The sequence below is a fragment of the Nuphar pumila genome, chromosome 13, assembly GCF_984573655.1.
Source record: "Nuphar pumila chromosome 13, dmNupPumi1.hap1.1, whole genome shotgun sequence".
NCBI classification, from domain to species: domain Eukaryota; kingdom Viridiplantae; phylum Streptophyta; class Magnoliopsida; order Nymphaeales; family Nymphaeaceae; genus Nuphar; species Nuphar pumila.
Window position 1 is genome coordinate 3,683,928 of NC_143261.1, and position 16,728 is coordinate 3,700,655.

The 16,728-nt window shown below is 36.6% G+C and overlaps 1 protein-coding gene and 1 pseudogene across 2 annotated transcripts; both read left to right on the forward strand.

The window, feature by feature from the left end:
• Positions 1–2,512: 2,512 nt before the first annotated feature.
• LOC149817551 (peptidyl-prolyl cis-trans isomerase FKBP20-2, chloroplastic-like) lies at positions 2,513–6,949 on the forward strand. 2 transcript variants are annotated; one of them, XM_089986511.1, is made up of 7 exons: positions 2,513–2,633; positions 3,040–3,318; positions 3,531–3,640; positions 4,773–4,881; positions 4,998–5,074; positions 6,341–6,462; positions 6,613–6,949. In XM_089986511.1, exons 1-6 carry the CDS (start codon positions 2,561–2,563, stop codon positions 6,458–6,460), a joined length of 768 nt encoding a protein of 255 aa, XP_089842637.1. In that variant the 5' UTR covers positions 2,513–2,560; the 3' UTR covers positions 6,461–6,462; positions 6,613–6,949. The 2 variants fall into 2 exon arrangements, with proteins under 2 accessions (XP_089842637.1, XP_089842638.1); XM_089986512.1 differs by having other exon boundaries at positions 2,517–2,633; positions 6,605–6,949.
• Positions 6,950–10,242: 3,293 nt separating this feature from the next.
• Positions 10,243–14,910, forward strand: LOC149817552 (uncharacterized; annotated as a pseudogene).
• Positions 14,911–16,728: the final 1,818 nt, after the last annotated feature.

Genomic DNA, 16,728 nt, shown 5'->3' on the forward strand with positions numbered 1-16,728 from the left:
GAGAACAGGATTTGAAGTCACTCTCTTTTGGACCATAAACTCCCTGCGCCATCCAGCTCCCAAAGAAAACCTCAATTTTGCTAGCATTGCTTGCTAAATCTAACTCATTTTTATCAGAAAAAATTTAACTAAGCAGCTAATTTTCCCTTTTGGTGTATCTTGTAGTTTTCTCAAAAAATCCCCATAAACAAGACCTGGGGAATAAGTTGGAAGATTGAGAAAATGAGAACGATGCCGCCTAATTTCTATTGATACTCAACATTAAAAAAGGATAGTGTGTTTTTGGTTTGTTAGAGTGTTTTATAAATAGAAAATGCTTAAGGAAAGTTTGGTTAGAAAAAAAAAAATATATATATATATATATATATATATATATATATATATATATATATATATATATATATATATATATATATACACGAAAATGGGTTTGTGCTAAACCCATTTGATGCCAAACCGCATGTTAAATGGGTTTTCAGCTTCTCCGGTGCTTTTTATGTTGTTTCGGCCTTATAAATGTGTTGGGCATGGTCGATTTACTAAGAATTCACACTTGAATCATGTGTTTTCCATGAAAAAAATGATGTTTGGAGCCTCAAAAATTTACAAAAATTTTGGACCGTTGATTTTTTGACCTTTATAAAAACTCACCCATGTGTAGGAATCAAATGCTTCAAGAGTTGATCTCTATAAAATCAAAATCAAGTACATATATCACATCTGTCCTGTTAGAATTTAAAAATAAAATGAAAAAAGACGAAAAAACTCATTTACCACACACACGATTTAGCACCAAATGGATTTAGCATCGACCCATTAATCATATATATATATATATATATATATTGCAAACCTTCCAAATCAATTTTAAAGTGATTTTTGGCAAGTATAACTGTACAGATGCAATCCCCATGATCAAAAGCCTAAGAACCGGCTCTTGTAATGATTTTTTTTTTATGTACGTAGGATTTTATAATGTGCTAAAAATCAATTGTTTGAAAATTTTGAAGTTTTTTAGATCATAAAAATTTTAATCCATGCATCAAAAAATTTCACAATAACAGTCAGTTCTTAGTTTTTTTTTATCACGGAGATCACATATGTATGGTCGAATTTACCAAAAAATGCTTTTAAGTATGATTTTTAAAAGTGATTTGGATGGTATTTTTTTTGGACTGCCTCTCTTTATATATATATATATATATATATATATATATATATATATATATATATATATATATATAGAGAGAGAGAGAGAGAGAGAGAGAGAGAGAGAGAGAGAGAGAGTTGGTACTTGGAGGAGTAAACTATGAACATTGCCCCTAACAATAATGTATAAGGCATTAGTTTGTGCAAGTTGAGTTGGATTGCATTCAAAGTTGAAAGATGTCAAGAGTTTAGTACTTGAGATGCACATCATTTGTCCAAGATTCAAGAAAAGGGCAATTTGTGCAAGTTACAATTTGATGTGACGCTGCAAGTTCAAACCCCACAAGTATGGGTGGTTGAATATAAGGGTGGGCATTGGTCCTGCCCGACCCGAGCCCGTTTACAGCTTGGCCCAGTGAGCTTTAAGTGTGGCCTGGCCCCATTTACTAATGGGTCGGGTTATGGCCCGGTTCTTAACGGGCTTGGGTTTTAAAAGCAGCCCATGGCTCGATGGGCCAATGTAAAGCAGTTCGGTTCGGCCCCACCCAGCCCAAATACATTTGTAAATAGCAATAATTAACAAATTTTTAACATATCATGCACCCAATTAATTATCTTTTTAATTTTAGATTTTATAAAATTAATGTAATTAATTAGGTAAATAATAATAGTTATCAAGTTACTGTGCAAACCTATCATCAAAACGTAATGGCAGAGGTACCTCTTTATTCCGAGGCATCTACCCAAAACGGTACCACCCCTGGACGGATCAGATAAATAACATTGGGGTCACCAGGTGAAAGATGGGGGCAGCTATGGCTTGTGAGTAGGAGGAGCTTGGTGGCTTCTTAAACTGCTTGTTCTCCTTTTTATTGATACTATTTGAAAATAGAGGATAATTATTTTTTTAATTTTTATATTATAAAAAGTTAATAAATAATTTAAGCTCATCGAGCCGGCTCAGTAGCCTGCAGGCTAACTCAGACATTGGCAAGATTTTAAAAAACTGAATAATCCTGAGAAAAAACTCGAGATTTTATGATAAAAACAATTTTTTTAATTTATCCCAAGAATTTCCTTTGCTGAGAAAATCTGGATAACGAGATTTGTGTTTGTGGTGCCCTAATATGCTATGAACCCTAAGCATCAAGCCTTTTGTTGGTGGGTTGTGTTCATAAGGACAGTGATTCGATGCAAGTACCAGATATGAATATGCTATTTTTTTTTTTGGAAAAGTAGGGTTAAAAAAAATGTTCCTTGACAGAGTTAGCCGGTCAGGGTCAGACCCGGACCACGCCCACTTGGGCTTCGGTTTGGCACCGACTTTCTTGAGAAGAAGCAGCAAAGGGTGAAAAGAAGAAGAGAGCCAATTGAAGCGATATCTCTATCTGATGATGGTTGGTTGGTTCTAATGGCACCACCTACGGTCTCCATCCCCTTCACTTCCTCGTTGTTGTCATCGAATCCTCTGCTCTTATTTCCATGTAAATCTCTCTCTCTCTCTCTCTCTCTCTCTCTCTCTCTCTCTCTATGTGTGTGTGTGTGTATGTGGTTTTCTTTGTATTTATGAATTATCACTACAGAATTCAAGCAAAAGCCCATCATGGTGACTTGATTGTTTATTGGATTTTCTCATTCTTGCGTACAAGTTTGCAATGTCACCATTTATCTATGACCAACTGTTGAATGAAATTATGGCTCATGATCAAACCCACCAAAGAAGAGGAACAAGACACTATGCCGTCGACCATGTGGAGCACGTTTGAGTTAGAGTTAGACCAACAATTTTTTTTTTGTTATTTTTCTGTTTTTTGGCTCTTTTGAAATCTTATTTTGCGAAAAAAAATTATGCCCATTTGAGCCCTGGACTGGTTTTGATTCCATTTGTAGGCCAGGCTCGTGGATTCCGTGATTTATCACACAATTGCTTCAAACAGTTGAGACCAACAATTTCTTCTGTTGAAAGGAAGCCGTACAATGTTGGGGTCAATGTAACTCGTAGGCATTTCAGTTTGCTCTCTTTGGTTGCATTTGGTTCTGTTGCGGGAGGCCCTGCTTCCGGGAAGGTGAAGAAGACTGCATACGACGAGAAGCGGTTGCTCGAACAGAATAGGAGGATACAAGAAGCAAATAATGCGCCTATAGGCTTCCCTAATTTCGTCAGAGAAGGTGGATTCTACCATCTTTCTCTCTTCCTACCTGTGTTGCATACCCATGTTGTGTTTCAGTGAAGAATTGCTTATGTTGTACATTCTTGTTGGAAGTCGGCAATTCAGTGGCTTCTTATAGTTCTTCATCCATGTGAAGATGTGTTTTTTAATGAGTTGTTTCGTTCATTTGCAACTGAATCATTTTGGAATGCATTTGCTTGGTTGTTTCAGGATTTCAGGTGAAGGTGGTGACCCCTGAGAAATATATGACAACTGATTCAGGGTTGATTTACCTGGACTTAGTAGTTGGTCAAGGTGATTGTCCAAAGCCCAGCCAGCAGGTTTATTTTTGCATATTCTTTTCTTATCTGCTGCATTTCTTTTTAGATGAGTCATAGTACCAAAATTGGTTTTAATCATCAATGGAAATTCAACAGGAAGTGGGTTATTCAATTTTAATTAATATCATTTTCTTGGCATGTCCATCATGGTAATGGCTGTTGATTTATCATTCTGGTTTCAGAAGCCACTACATAAAAATGAATAAACGTGGTAAATGAAATGCATGAACAACTGTGAGCTAGCTGGTTCAACAGATGGATAATGGATGCACAGCACGATAAAATATATATAGAAAGGTAATATGATATCTGAAATCATTAAGATATAAGCATAACTAGGTGAACATACAGCAGTAGAAACAGACCGAATAAAGAAGCAAAATAAACTATGTTTTCTGCTTTTGTTCTGAAGCAGTTATATGGTTAAATAGGTCAGTGTCATTTTCTATTGTGATATACTTGTTTTATCCTGGAGAAAGAAATACTTGTCATAGAATGGGTTAGTCTATCTATCACTGATGGCAGTACGTAAAAAAAATGGGCGGATTTTAGAGATCTTTCATTTCATTTTGCATTGCTGGAATAAACGTACATTTAGAAAATAAGAATTCAGATTTTGAGAAGCATATTGAAGATCGAAATGCCCATGGGACGTTCATTTGCTGATTAATTGTGATATACCTGATTGATGTCAAGTTTGTGGAATAATAGTCGCAACATCTATAATTTCAATTTGTCAAGCTATCTAGAAATTTTAAGCAAATAGGGAAAGTTATTGCTAAAGTGAATAAATGGCATCTTATATCATGGAATCCCTACCATTGTAAATTTTTCCTTGTGCAGTGTGCACACCTCATGATCTAATCCTTGAAAGTAGTAGCATTGCAGAATCTGGACGACAACTAATCATACTGTTTAGCATGTAATTCATATTGATGAACAAATCAATTTCTAATGGTTCCTGTAATGCTTAAAGAGAAGTTGATCTGCATGGTTATTTTATGGGAAAATGGATGCATATTTATATTTGTCTTTAATAATAATCTGACAAATAAGCCATAGTAATGGATGAATCAATATCTGATGATTTCTGTAAGACTTTAAACAGATGCTAACATGGTCTCCATAGCAGGTGACATTCCATTATGTTGGCTATAATGAGTCAGGTCGCCGTATTGATAGCAGTTATTCACAGGGGTCTCCAGCTCGAATCCGGATAGGCACCAATGCATTAGTTCCAGGTTAGATGTGGCTATGATCCTGGATGTATGACTAGATCATGCTTGTATTAATTACTTGTGACTATGATTTGGTCTTATTTGGGGTTAATAGTCTGAAGTTGGCTTCTTATTTGTAGGGTTTGAGGAAGGTATAAGAAACATGAAGCCTGGTGGAAAGCGAAGGATAATTATCCCTCCAGAACTTGGCCCTCCAGTGAGTTTGTTATCAATTACTTCATATTGTATTGACATGGTCGTGGTTCAATCCTTACTAGCTGTTATACTTGTGCTTTATCTTTCATGTTTTGCATTTGGCCAGCCAATGGAAACTTGCACAATAAATTGCCTCTTAAAGGTGATGACATGATTGCTGACATTAGTCAATTGACTTTTACTGTTCTATTCTTTGTCCATCTAGTGGACATCGACTCTGATGATGCATCAAGAAAATCCAAAAGCATCCTGTGAGCTGGATATTTATGATAAAATCTTTGTAGGATGCATCAGAAAATCGTCTATTGATACCACTGCTCTTGTTGTATTTCCTCATCTTTTACAGGTTAGACATATATACACTACTGGTGTAATATATCTCCAAGGGTATTAATGCTCTTGTGCACTAGTTACACATACTTTCTTAACATTCTTTGAGCAATCCATCTATCCACTGGTTCTCAGTTCATTTTGCCGGAGGAAGAATCCTCTTCTCCAAGGCTTAAACTGCAAACACATCAACCTGCACCCACATTCGTCTCTGCTCAGGGAATCAAGTCTTTTGGAAGAATTGTCAATTTTATCATCATAGAAATGTTCATTGTTGGAAGTTGCTATTCTTTTCACACTTCGTGATTATGTGTGTGATAAACAGGGAAACCCATTCTTTGAAAAAAGATCACATGCTTTATAGGTATGGGGGGAAAGAGGAACTGTACTCTGGATCCCGTCTTTCTTTTTCCTGTCAGTTTAAGTTTTTCCATTTCCCTGCTCAGAGTTGATTAATCTCTGATAATCTTTTCTTCCTTACAGTTTTCATATATCTTTATTTGACAATGTTATTGTGGTAGAATTTTTTTTCTCCTTTGCCCATTTCCTGGGAATCCTGCATCTGCATGCGATATAAATGGAAATATCATCCCTGTAAAACTGCATTCATCAATTTCTGTGGTGTATGGGAGTCATTTCAGTTTTTGTACAGCCCACTAGTGACCCTTTGTCATAAAAGTGCATTCATGCAACTCATGTTTCTGAGTTGGCCTGTATTACCTAAAACCATCTAATTTATAACTGTAACTTAATCTGGAGCTGACTTTTTCTCTTATAGAACTTACTGGCATTGTCATGATGAAAAAACAGTGGTACCACTGTCTAACCTCCAACTTTAACTGATCATTCGGGAAAAGTGATTAATCTGTTTCTTTTTGTTTGGAGAAACCGATCAGTTATAGTTGGCTGACTGAACTGTTTGTGGTTTGCTTCTCAGGTCGGACCCTCCACATTCTTTAGTTCTAAACAGTTTGAGGTATTTGATATCGAGCTGCTCAGTGTGCAGAACTGTCAACGCAGGACCATAGGGTTTTACTCAGACCTTGTATGTAATTAAAGGTGTGTAACATGCTTGCCACATATCTCTCACACACATACACATGAGCATGCAAAGATCTTATGGTCAGAAGCTCACCTACACGCATCACATCATCAGTGTTACAAAGATTTCTTAAAGCTTATAAAGCTTAAACGTTGCAAGATTTGCAGGCATGCTTGATTGAGCTAGAAATCTGCAGTTCAGGGTGGGGATATGCACGAGGCTTTTTAAATTCAGATCGTAGAAAAATCACATGGATGATAGTTTTTCTCTTGGGCACTTGGAATGATATCCGTTCTGCAAATTACACGAAGTGTTGACTGATTTGATCGAGCCATAGCAGTGGTTTTCTTATTGAGAAAATGTTTCACAGTGCTTGTGATCATTTCCCAAGTTTCCTCCTAGGATTCATTTCTCTTTCAAACTAAAGAAAATGCTGCTACCATCTTGTACAAGGACTCTACCTCTTGGTGGGAAATCTTAGTGAGCAGAAAAGCATTTATTTAAGGTGTGCAATTGCCAATTTTCCATTGTGTTTACTGTTAACGTGTAGCATTTTCTGGTGGTGATGCATACACGATGATGTGCAACGAATACATGGAAAAGTGGGACATTGTTTGGTTTGGCTTCACATAAAAAGGCAGGGAAATGGTGTTCTCTCTCTTTTCCCTCTCTCCCTCTAATTATTATGCGATATTTCCCTTAGCAATTCCATTTTCGTTATTTGTCATTTTCATGCAAGAGGAGTTTTTAAGGCCATTTTTGTTTGCGTCCTATGTGATTGAAAATCACATGTAATTCTATTTGAAATTGTGATTCCAAATCACATGGTGGGCAATGTAATTTGGAATCTCATGAGTCAGTAAAATGACCTTGTTTAAACCCGGCCCGGGCTCATCCAAGAGGGTGAATGAGGCGAGCCCAGGCTCATTATAAACGAGCCAAGTGTCATTGGTAAACTGAGCTTGATTATGCCTGGTAAGCCCGGTTATGCTCGTTATGCCTGGTTGCATAAAAGGCTAAAAAAATGAGCCAGGGTAGGGCTTTTTGCATCCATTCAAGAGGTGGCGTTCAAAAGTCACCCTCTCAAAGTTCATGTAATAATTTTTTTTCATAAAATTATCGGTTCGGCTTGAGCAAAGCCGTACTTGAGTCACTTGAGTTTGACATGAGTCTGATTTTGAACAAGACTGTTCAAGCTCCATTCGAGCTCGACTCTTTTTGAAGTGAGCTCAGCTCGACCGGCTCATGCTGAACTTGAGCTCGGCTTGTAAGCAGCCCCAGTTAGTTGGACCAGATTTGCAATTAGCTTTTCCATCCAAGTGTGCATTCCACTCCGAATTCAATTTAACCAATTTCCTCCAATGAGTAATGCCTAGTTCCAATGGGATGTTGCTCGTTTGTATTCCTAGCTCGAGGTAGATGATCCCTTGAATTGGTCAAGAACTGATAGGAACTGAATAAGACAGTACATAAATAAAACAGAAGGAAAATCTTGTCCATTTTCCGAACTGTTTTAGGATAATACAGAATGCTTAAATAACATACAATGCAGTTATAACTGCATGGACTATAAGACTCTGTTTGGGAACCGACAGTCGGAGGGAGGAGTGGCAGCTGCCAATTCCTGGATTTATCTGCTGCCACCTCTAAGAAGTGGTAGTTACCAAATCCAGTTTTTAGTACAAATACAAAAGGGAGATGGCCTCACCTCCTTTCCCAAATGCATAAACTATCTTCTCAATGGCATTCTCCTAAACAGACTCAACCAACTTAGTTCTTACCATATATATGCATAAACTCCCATCCCAGCCACAAGTTCCCAAACCGAGCCTAATTTGTGTTGAAAAATTGTAATTCATACATAATATTTACCTTGACTCTGTTATTTCAGATGCTATACGCCCAAGCTCTTTTGCATGGACTGTCATAGCTAACCAAACAAAAGAAGAATAGATCATGATCTATCCATTTAGAAATGCACGCACTATACATCTATTGATGTTACAAGTTCCGAAGAAACCATACAATGTGTATTTTTCTCCTGTTCCTCTCACTTCTTGTAAAGACTTGACATAAAAAACTCCATTTTTTCAGTTAATTTCCCAAGGGACTCCGCGGTTTGTTTGCTAGTTCCATGAGAACCTTAATTATTTCTCTTTGAAAAAACATTACTAGGTTTTTGCCATCGTAAGTATTTATGTACATCCACATCAAAGAGCTCTCTCTCTCTCTCTCTCTCTCTCTCTCTCTATATATATATATATATATATATATATATATATATATATATATACACAAAAAAAAAATGGTAGCTGCTCACTCGTTGGGTGCTCAAATGGAGGTCACTCATGCTAAGCGTCCATCGCGCGGCATGATGGATCATTTTGGGTAAAAAAAACTTTTAGTGAAGATAAAAAATAGCGCTACTAAAAGTCTCACCAGACACTTTTAAACTTTTACTTGCACTAAAATAGCACCAGTAAAAGTTTTTTTTTGTGCAAAAAGGATGTTGGGCGTCCATCACACCACGGGATGGACGCTCAGCGTGAGTGACCTCCATTTGAACTCGTACGCATCTCTCTCTCTCTCTCTCTCTCTCTCTCTATATATATATATATATATATATATATATATATATATATATATATATATATGAAAAGAAAATGAGAGAATATATATTTGATATAGTGGATCATAAATACAATCAACTTAGCAAAGTAGCAGAACCACTTTTTTTTCCCACAGCTAACGCCATGGATGTCAGGATGTGATCTACATGTTTTATTTAGTGGAAACTGGCTTTTGGATTGCCAAAATCCAACGTGTATATAGTATTTTCCAGTGATCCAAAAATCAACTGTTATGAATGTATTGATTTTTTTGACTCAGAAAGCATATTTTTCCGTCAAAAAAGCATGTCGTTTCCTATTAAATCAGGCATGCTATGTGGTTAGATTGTGTCAAAACAACTAGCATCACGAAAATCCAACTCGATTGTAGGTACAATCATTGTAGCAAATATAAATCCTTATATAATATGAATCTAGTTATTTTTAACATCAGTTGCATTTAACCAATTGAAATGACTAACACAACTTTTAAAGTATAATATTTTTTAAAAGATAGGGTTTCTTTTTTGAGAAAATACTGACTACACTTTGGAGTACCGCATTCTCTAGCTAAATTTTACAGGTACGAGCTTTATTTGATGAATCTAGCTGCATGTTGGTGTTGGTCGTAGTCCATTGTATGCACTTTGGATCATTTCTGCTTAAAGCGATCGAACGATCTAAAACATTAAAACATGTTTCTGACCAAACAAACCATATAAACATATCTATAAGCCTTTATTCACAAAAAAATATAAAGAAAATGCCAAGGAATAAGCTGTTTATACTAGAGGGTAGCTAATATTTTTTATATATTTAAGTAAAGTGAATTTCATTTTTTTTATAATACGGAAGAGTGTATTGAGGGAGCGTCGATACGATTAGCAACTTGATTGAGTTTTTTTTTTTAGAGGGAGAGAGAAGAGTAAAAAGAGAGTTTGGTTTTCCAAATCAAATGTCACGAAGCCGTCAATTGAAGCCATGGGCCCCGTTGGTCCACAGTAGAGCAGTGCAGCATTCACGCGAGCTCGTTGTTTCCTGCACCTGGGGGCCTGTTGCGATCTGTTGTCGCCTTCTTCGTTGCCTTAATTAAGATCGGCATTGGCATCTCGCTCACCAACATCTCAGGAATGCCGAGTTGGGTGGTTCGGAAATCGCATATCTGAAGAAACCCCGTTGTTTCTTCACATGGAATTCACAGATTCTTACAAACAAACCGGCCCTTGTTGCTTCTCCCCCGATTCGCGCTTCCTCGCTATCGCTGTCGACTATCGGCTAGTTATCCGAGATGTTCTCTCTCTCAAGGTACCCTTTTTTCCTCTTCAAACACTGTTTTCTTCAACAAATTGGAACTCATCACTGCTGATTTGTTGCTTATGTGCATATACACGATTACCCAAATCACCATGTTAGCATTTTTGGCACTTTAATCTTGATGACAATGTGAAGATTTTTTTTCTTTTGGGCTCCCCCTGCTAGAAGCCTAGAACCAAATGATCGTGTATATGGTTTTATAGTTTTCGAGATTGCTTTTAATATTTGTGTAAACCTTGTAAGCACCGGAAGGTAAGAAACAGGGCAAGTGAGATTTTATAGATACCCGCCGGAGTTATTTGGGGTAATTCCACTATTGGTTTGATGCTGTTTTGTTTCTTATATTATTGTTTTTTTGGGACTTGGATTTGATGGTTGTTGTAATTTGAAAGAGATATATAGATGTGGAAAAGAGCAATATGCGTAAAAATCCGGTATAATTCACGTCTCACTAAAAGAACATAGACCGGTAACCTGCTTCCATTACATCACAAGACATATTGCATTGTCTGTAACTCAGTAAGGAAGATTTCAGCTGAAATATATATAAAGTTCAGATAAATAGTGACATTGATATAAGTTGCCAGCTTGATGTTAATGTCAATGACGATGATCTTTGTAAGAAACATATGGTCAGTTTCTTCTTTGTTGAGAATAAAGTAAATGCCTGTTGTCATGGTTTGCTGTTTTTGTCCTTGATTGATCATTCAAAGCTCTCCTCTCTTAGAGACAAAATTCTCAATTATAAGTGCATAGTAATCATCTTTCTGATTGTTATATCTCCTACCTTGTCACTTGTTATGATTGACAAAATTCTCCATTAGAAGTGCATGGTAATCATCTTTCTGATTGTTATATCTCCTACTTTTTCATTTGTTATGATTCGATTTTCTTGGCAGATTACTCCAACGATCCAACCAACTATTTGTTGGTTTCTCCTGCTTTTTTTAGAAGCTTGTTGTTTTGATTATTTTTATTTTGCTGATGCGCAATGTGAATTTAATCTTCTAACTTATGTAGGTTTTATTTCATAAAAAAATTGCACTTGGTGGTGGGGGCATTAATTCAGAAGCTAAATTATGTGCTATGGTTACATTGAAATATTGGATCGACTTTTGTGCAGGTTGTACAACTGTATTCATGTGTGGACAAGATAAGCTACATTGAATGGGCTCTTGACTCAGAGTACATTCTTTGTAGTCTTTACAAGAGACCAATGGCCCAGGCATGGTCATTGACACAACCTGAATGGACATGCAAAATAGATGAAGGCTCTGCTGGTATCGCTTATGCAAGGTGGAGCCCAGATAGCCGGCATATTCTCACTACGTCAGACTTTCAGTTACGGCTTACTGTCTGGTCCCTGGTGAATACTGCTTGTGTGCATGTGCAATGGCCAAAGCATGCTTCAAAGGGAGTGTCATTCACCCAAGATGGCAAGTTTGCTGCAATATGCACACGGCAAGATTGCAAGGATTACATAAACCTGTTGTCTTGTCACACATGGGAAATAATGGGAGTTTTCTCTGTTGATACATTGGACCTAGCTGATATTGAATGGTCACCTAATGATAGTGCGATTGTGATATGGGATTGTCCTCTCGAGTATAAGGTAATAACTATTTTACCACATTCTACTTTTCACTGGATTTTAAGATGCAACCTAGTGGGAGCTTCTTTCCCTGGTATAATATAATAAAGGCTTCCTGTTCTGTCATTGGCAACACACGTTTTTGTTATGTAGCATGTTGTGAATTAGGGAGTAAGCTGAGGTTCTTAATACCCTCTTGGTGTTTCCAATTTATACTGTGCAATACCTTACATCCTACTTATCTTGAGAGAATTCGCCTAGTCAAATGTGACCCTTTTTTCTGTGTTTTGATTCAGGTGCTTGTTTATTCCCCTGATGGGAGGTGCTTGTTTAAATATCAAGCATATGAAAGTGCATTGGGTGTAAAAACTGTTGCCTGGTCACCATGCGGCCAGTTTCTAGCAGTTGGCAGTTATGATCAAATGTTAAGAACCTTGAATCACCTTACATGGAAAATCTTTGCTGAGTTTGTGCATGTACCCACAGTTCGAGGGCCTTGCAATGCCACTGTTTTCAAGGTTGAAATGACTGTCTAGATGGCTTTATTATTTTGCATGAGTTAATCACCATTAGAACTTATGATTGTATATTTGCACACTGTTCAGGAGGTCGACGAGCCTTGGCAACTTGATATGTCAGAACTGTGTCTTGATGATGATTTTCCTCATAATATATCAAGTAACTGTTCTGGTAAGCTTTTATTTTTTTCCTTTTTCTAAAGCAATTGTATTAATTAGTTCTTTTCTTTTATATGGGAGTTCAAGCTCTGCCTACAAACAAGACAATGCATTGTTTGCAGGATTTAACACCACTTTAACATTTTATTGTCTTTATTTTAATTGGGGAAAGGCATGCAGAATTTACTTCTGTTGATGGCTGATTAGGTGGCATTTGACATACCCAAAATCCGGATTTGATCTTCGTTTGGATCTGATTGATTCTTTTATTTACTCAAAGTTAATCTTTGTAGTAGTTTCCCGTTACAGTGGCCGTCTTTTTTCTCCAAGAATTTGGCTACTCATAATGACCTCTTTGGATTGGACGCTGTCTTTCTTCAACTAATTGCTTTTTAAGGGTATAAAACAGATCTTTCACATCTTTGTATAAAATAATATACTTTGTTAGGTCTTTAATAATCCTGATAAAGGAAATCCTTTGAAATATTTATAAAGAAATCTGACAGTCATTTGGTTATGTTTTCCTGTGATTCTTTTTACCTTGATGTTGATATGAATTGCTATGATTTCTTGCTATTAACTAATTATACTTTTCTTCTTGGTGTTTCAGAGAATACTTCAGAAAGCCACTTCCGAGTTAGATACAAAGTAATGGAGTTTCCAATTGCTTTACCTTACCTAAAACCACCTCCAGATAAACCAAATCCAAAGCAAGGTGTCGGTGAGTCTCTGAACCATCCACTAATTAGTTGCAATTGCATATGGTGTTTTTATTTTTATCTTCAGGTTTGAGATAGAATAAACTTGACATTCACACTAAATGGTGAGAGATGTCAAATTCTAAGAATTCTATATTGAATAACAGCTCAGTGGAAATAAGAGTGAGGATAGTACCATAAATGATTTTGTATGCCCTTTAAATATACAAGCAACTATTTTGCACTAACTCTTTTGAGATTTATTTGAGGTGCAAGCTGTGTAATTTTTATGCTAATGCTTCAAACCCCTAAAATAGGTGTCAGCAATACTTTTGCAAAAGTATCATAGCCTTTTGATTTTAAAAGATCACCTGGCTTTGTAATTGTAGAAGCATCTGTTTTCAGATCCTGTCTGATGTCTCAGCATCTCTAATCTGCATCTTATTTTGTCCGTTCTGTCTATATGATAATGTTATGGATATATGGTAAAAAATGATCAACAGTTTGTGTAATTTTGCCAGCTAAATATATAATATTGGCCTGATCATTTTCAAAGATTTATTGGCTTTGTAAACAACCTAAGTTAGTTAACCATGTGTTCTTTTAATTCAGAAAATGTGTTCTGGTATCTTCAGTAATCATGCTATTATGTCATGTTTCATATATGTCTAGGTGGCCCTTTTGTTTCTGCATTTGTATTTTTTTGTACATATTCTCTTGTTGCCCTTTAAAAAGTTCAAAGTGCTAAAAGCACGAGTATCATGCTTTAACTTTTAGTCTTTTAGTGGCCTTGTATTCCAAATTTTCAAGATGAAATCCCTATTATATTGAAGAGTTTTAAGAATCTGAACACTTAGTTTTTTCTACCTTTAACTCCTGTTTTTCATACAACACCCACAGATTCGGACGTTTGCATGTGTATGCATGTGAACATCTCTTTGTTCATGTGTATCGCTTGATAACTATTTTTCATTGCATGAGAGCTTCTTGGTTAATTTTCCTTCCCACATGTTTTAGCATATAATTTTGTTTTTTTCTTTTCCTCAATGTTTTTGCTCTACATGGGTACTTTTTATGCTCTGTATTTTCTTTAATAAGACATGGAATGTCAATCTAGTTACCAGTGCTAGAGTCCCATGCAAGGAGTTCAATGATGTCAATAGCCCACCCCCCCACCCACCCCTCTCTCAAGTTGTACTTTTTTATTTCAGGCCTGTTATCATGGTGTAAAGATAGTCAGTATCTGTTCACTTGTAACGACAGCATGCCGACTGTTCTTTGGATATGGGACATATGCCATCTTGAACTTGCTGCAATCTTGGTACAGAAGGAGCCAATTAGGGCAGCAGCCTGGGATCCAACATGTAGTCGCCTGGTTTTGTGCACTGGAAGCTCCCACATATATATGTGGACACCCTCTGGTGCATGCTGTGTAAATATTCCATTGCCACAGTTCATGATCACTGACCTGAAATGGAATTCAGATGGTAGCTGCCTTCTTCTCAAGGACCGTGAGTCGTTTTGCTGTGCTGCGGTTCCCATGTTGCTGGAATCTGATGAGAGCTCAGATGGATAATAGCTATCTTGTCCCTTTAACCGACAATTTAACGTCAGGTGAATTTCTGTTGTAGCCATGAAATCACTAATCAACAAGACAGTACTTGGAGTGTAGAGCTCTTACTAGTTGTGGAGCTGTGATCAGTGAATTCAATGAAATGCTTTGTTCCTGGGCATTATCCAACTGCTCCTTATATTCCCAGAAAGGCTGCTTATTTAAAAAATTACATGAAAAATGTTATGTTCAGAACAATGTTATCGGTATCGGTGTGTGTCGGCCTGTCGGCAGAAAATCGATATGCTTCACCTTGAACCGGCTATTTTTTAAATAAATGCAAAAAATACTAAAATTTAAAATTTTAATATTATTTTAATGGTTTTAACGCTTATCACGTTATGATTGACACACTATATTTTTTTTATTTTCTGGTTTTATACAGAACGGTTCACTCGAGTATCGGTATTGGCCGATACAGCTGAATCGGTGGCCCAACGATTCAGGGCCGATACCGATACTGATAACATTGGTTCAGAAAGCTTAGGATCATGGGGATATGGTGTTTCTCATCTCTGGTGTCTTGCAAATCCTTTGGTTTGTGTTGTTATCCACTGTTTAATGCTCAAACTCTGATACATGGTCTGCGGAGACCTAATGGAAAAAATATAACCTAAATGAGGATGTAATGAGTTGGCTGTATCAAGGCACCAGAAATGATTAATGTTGTCACAAGGCTCAAGGTAACATTGGGTTTCAAGGTGACATTTGGGGTTTCAAAGTGGCGTTGGGTTTCAAGGTGACATTTAAAGTTTCAAGGAGGCCTCTTTCATTGCTCAAGATGGCCCTTCGTTTTTTCCCATGTAATCAATTCTCTTTCCTTGTCTCTCTTTCTTTCTTGTTTTACCTATATATATATATATATATATATATATATATATATATATATATATATATATATATATATATAGGTGAAGTTGCATAATGGAAATCAAGCTTTTGGTGTCTGTAGATGTAGGTCTTCTAAGACCGAACCACATAAATACTTTCTTTTTTTTCTTTATCATGTTTGCATGAATGGTATGCTTTTCAACATGGTATCAGAGCCAGGTTGTTTGGTTCATGTTTTTTGATCAAGTGATAGCATAGTCAATGGCCGAATCAAGATCGTCGTCTTCCCAATCCTCTCAACAAGCGGTGGTGATTCAAGAGCAAGTCAATCCTTCGTTGAAAATCACTATGGTACCTTTAAATGGTTTTAACTATCTTCCTTGGTCAAAATTTGTTGTTTTATTTCTTAGTGGTAAAGGAAAATTAGGTTATGTAAATGAAAAAAAACCTAAACCTACTGATGATGATGTCAAATATGAAGAATGGGAGTCTAACGATCACATGGTTATGTCGTGGCTCCTTAATTCTATAGAACCACGTATTGCCAATGAGTTTATTTTTCTTGATTTATCTAAAGCTGTGTGGGATGCAACCAAAAATCTATATGGTGAACAATATAATGTCGGGAGGAGGTATCAGTTAGCTCAAGAAATTTATAATTTAAAAAAAAAAAATCTTTCACTGAATATCTTGGTCTGCTTCAAGGCAAGTGGGATGAGTTTGATTCTCATATTCCACCTATTACTGACCAAATTGTTTTTCAAAAGTGGCGTGAGCAGGATAAAGTTTTTCAAATGTTAGCTGGGCTTGGACAAGATTATGAACAAGTCCGAAGTCAAATTTTAATGACCCTTGAACTTCCTACATTAAGTTTGGCGTGCACCACCATCATGAGAGAAGAGACACGTCGAAAAGTCATGAATAATAAAAATGAAGAAATTGACAACAACA

Bases quoted from the DNA above. Each gene is read 5' to 3' on its own strand.
- LOC149817551 (XM_089986511.1), top strand. From the start codon at position 2,561: ATGGCACCACCTACGGTCTCCATCCCCTTCACTTCCTCGTTGTTGTCA. The intron at 2,634-3,039 runs GTAAATCTCTCT...TTCCATTTGTAG, and splicing joins TCCTCTGCTCTTATTTCCAT to GCCAGGCTCGTGGATTCCGT. The intron at 3,641-4,772 runs GTTTATTTTTGC...TCTCCATAGCAG, and splicing joins GTCCAAAGCCCAGCCAGCAG to GTGACATTCCATTATGTTGG.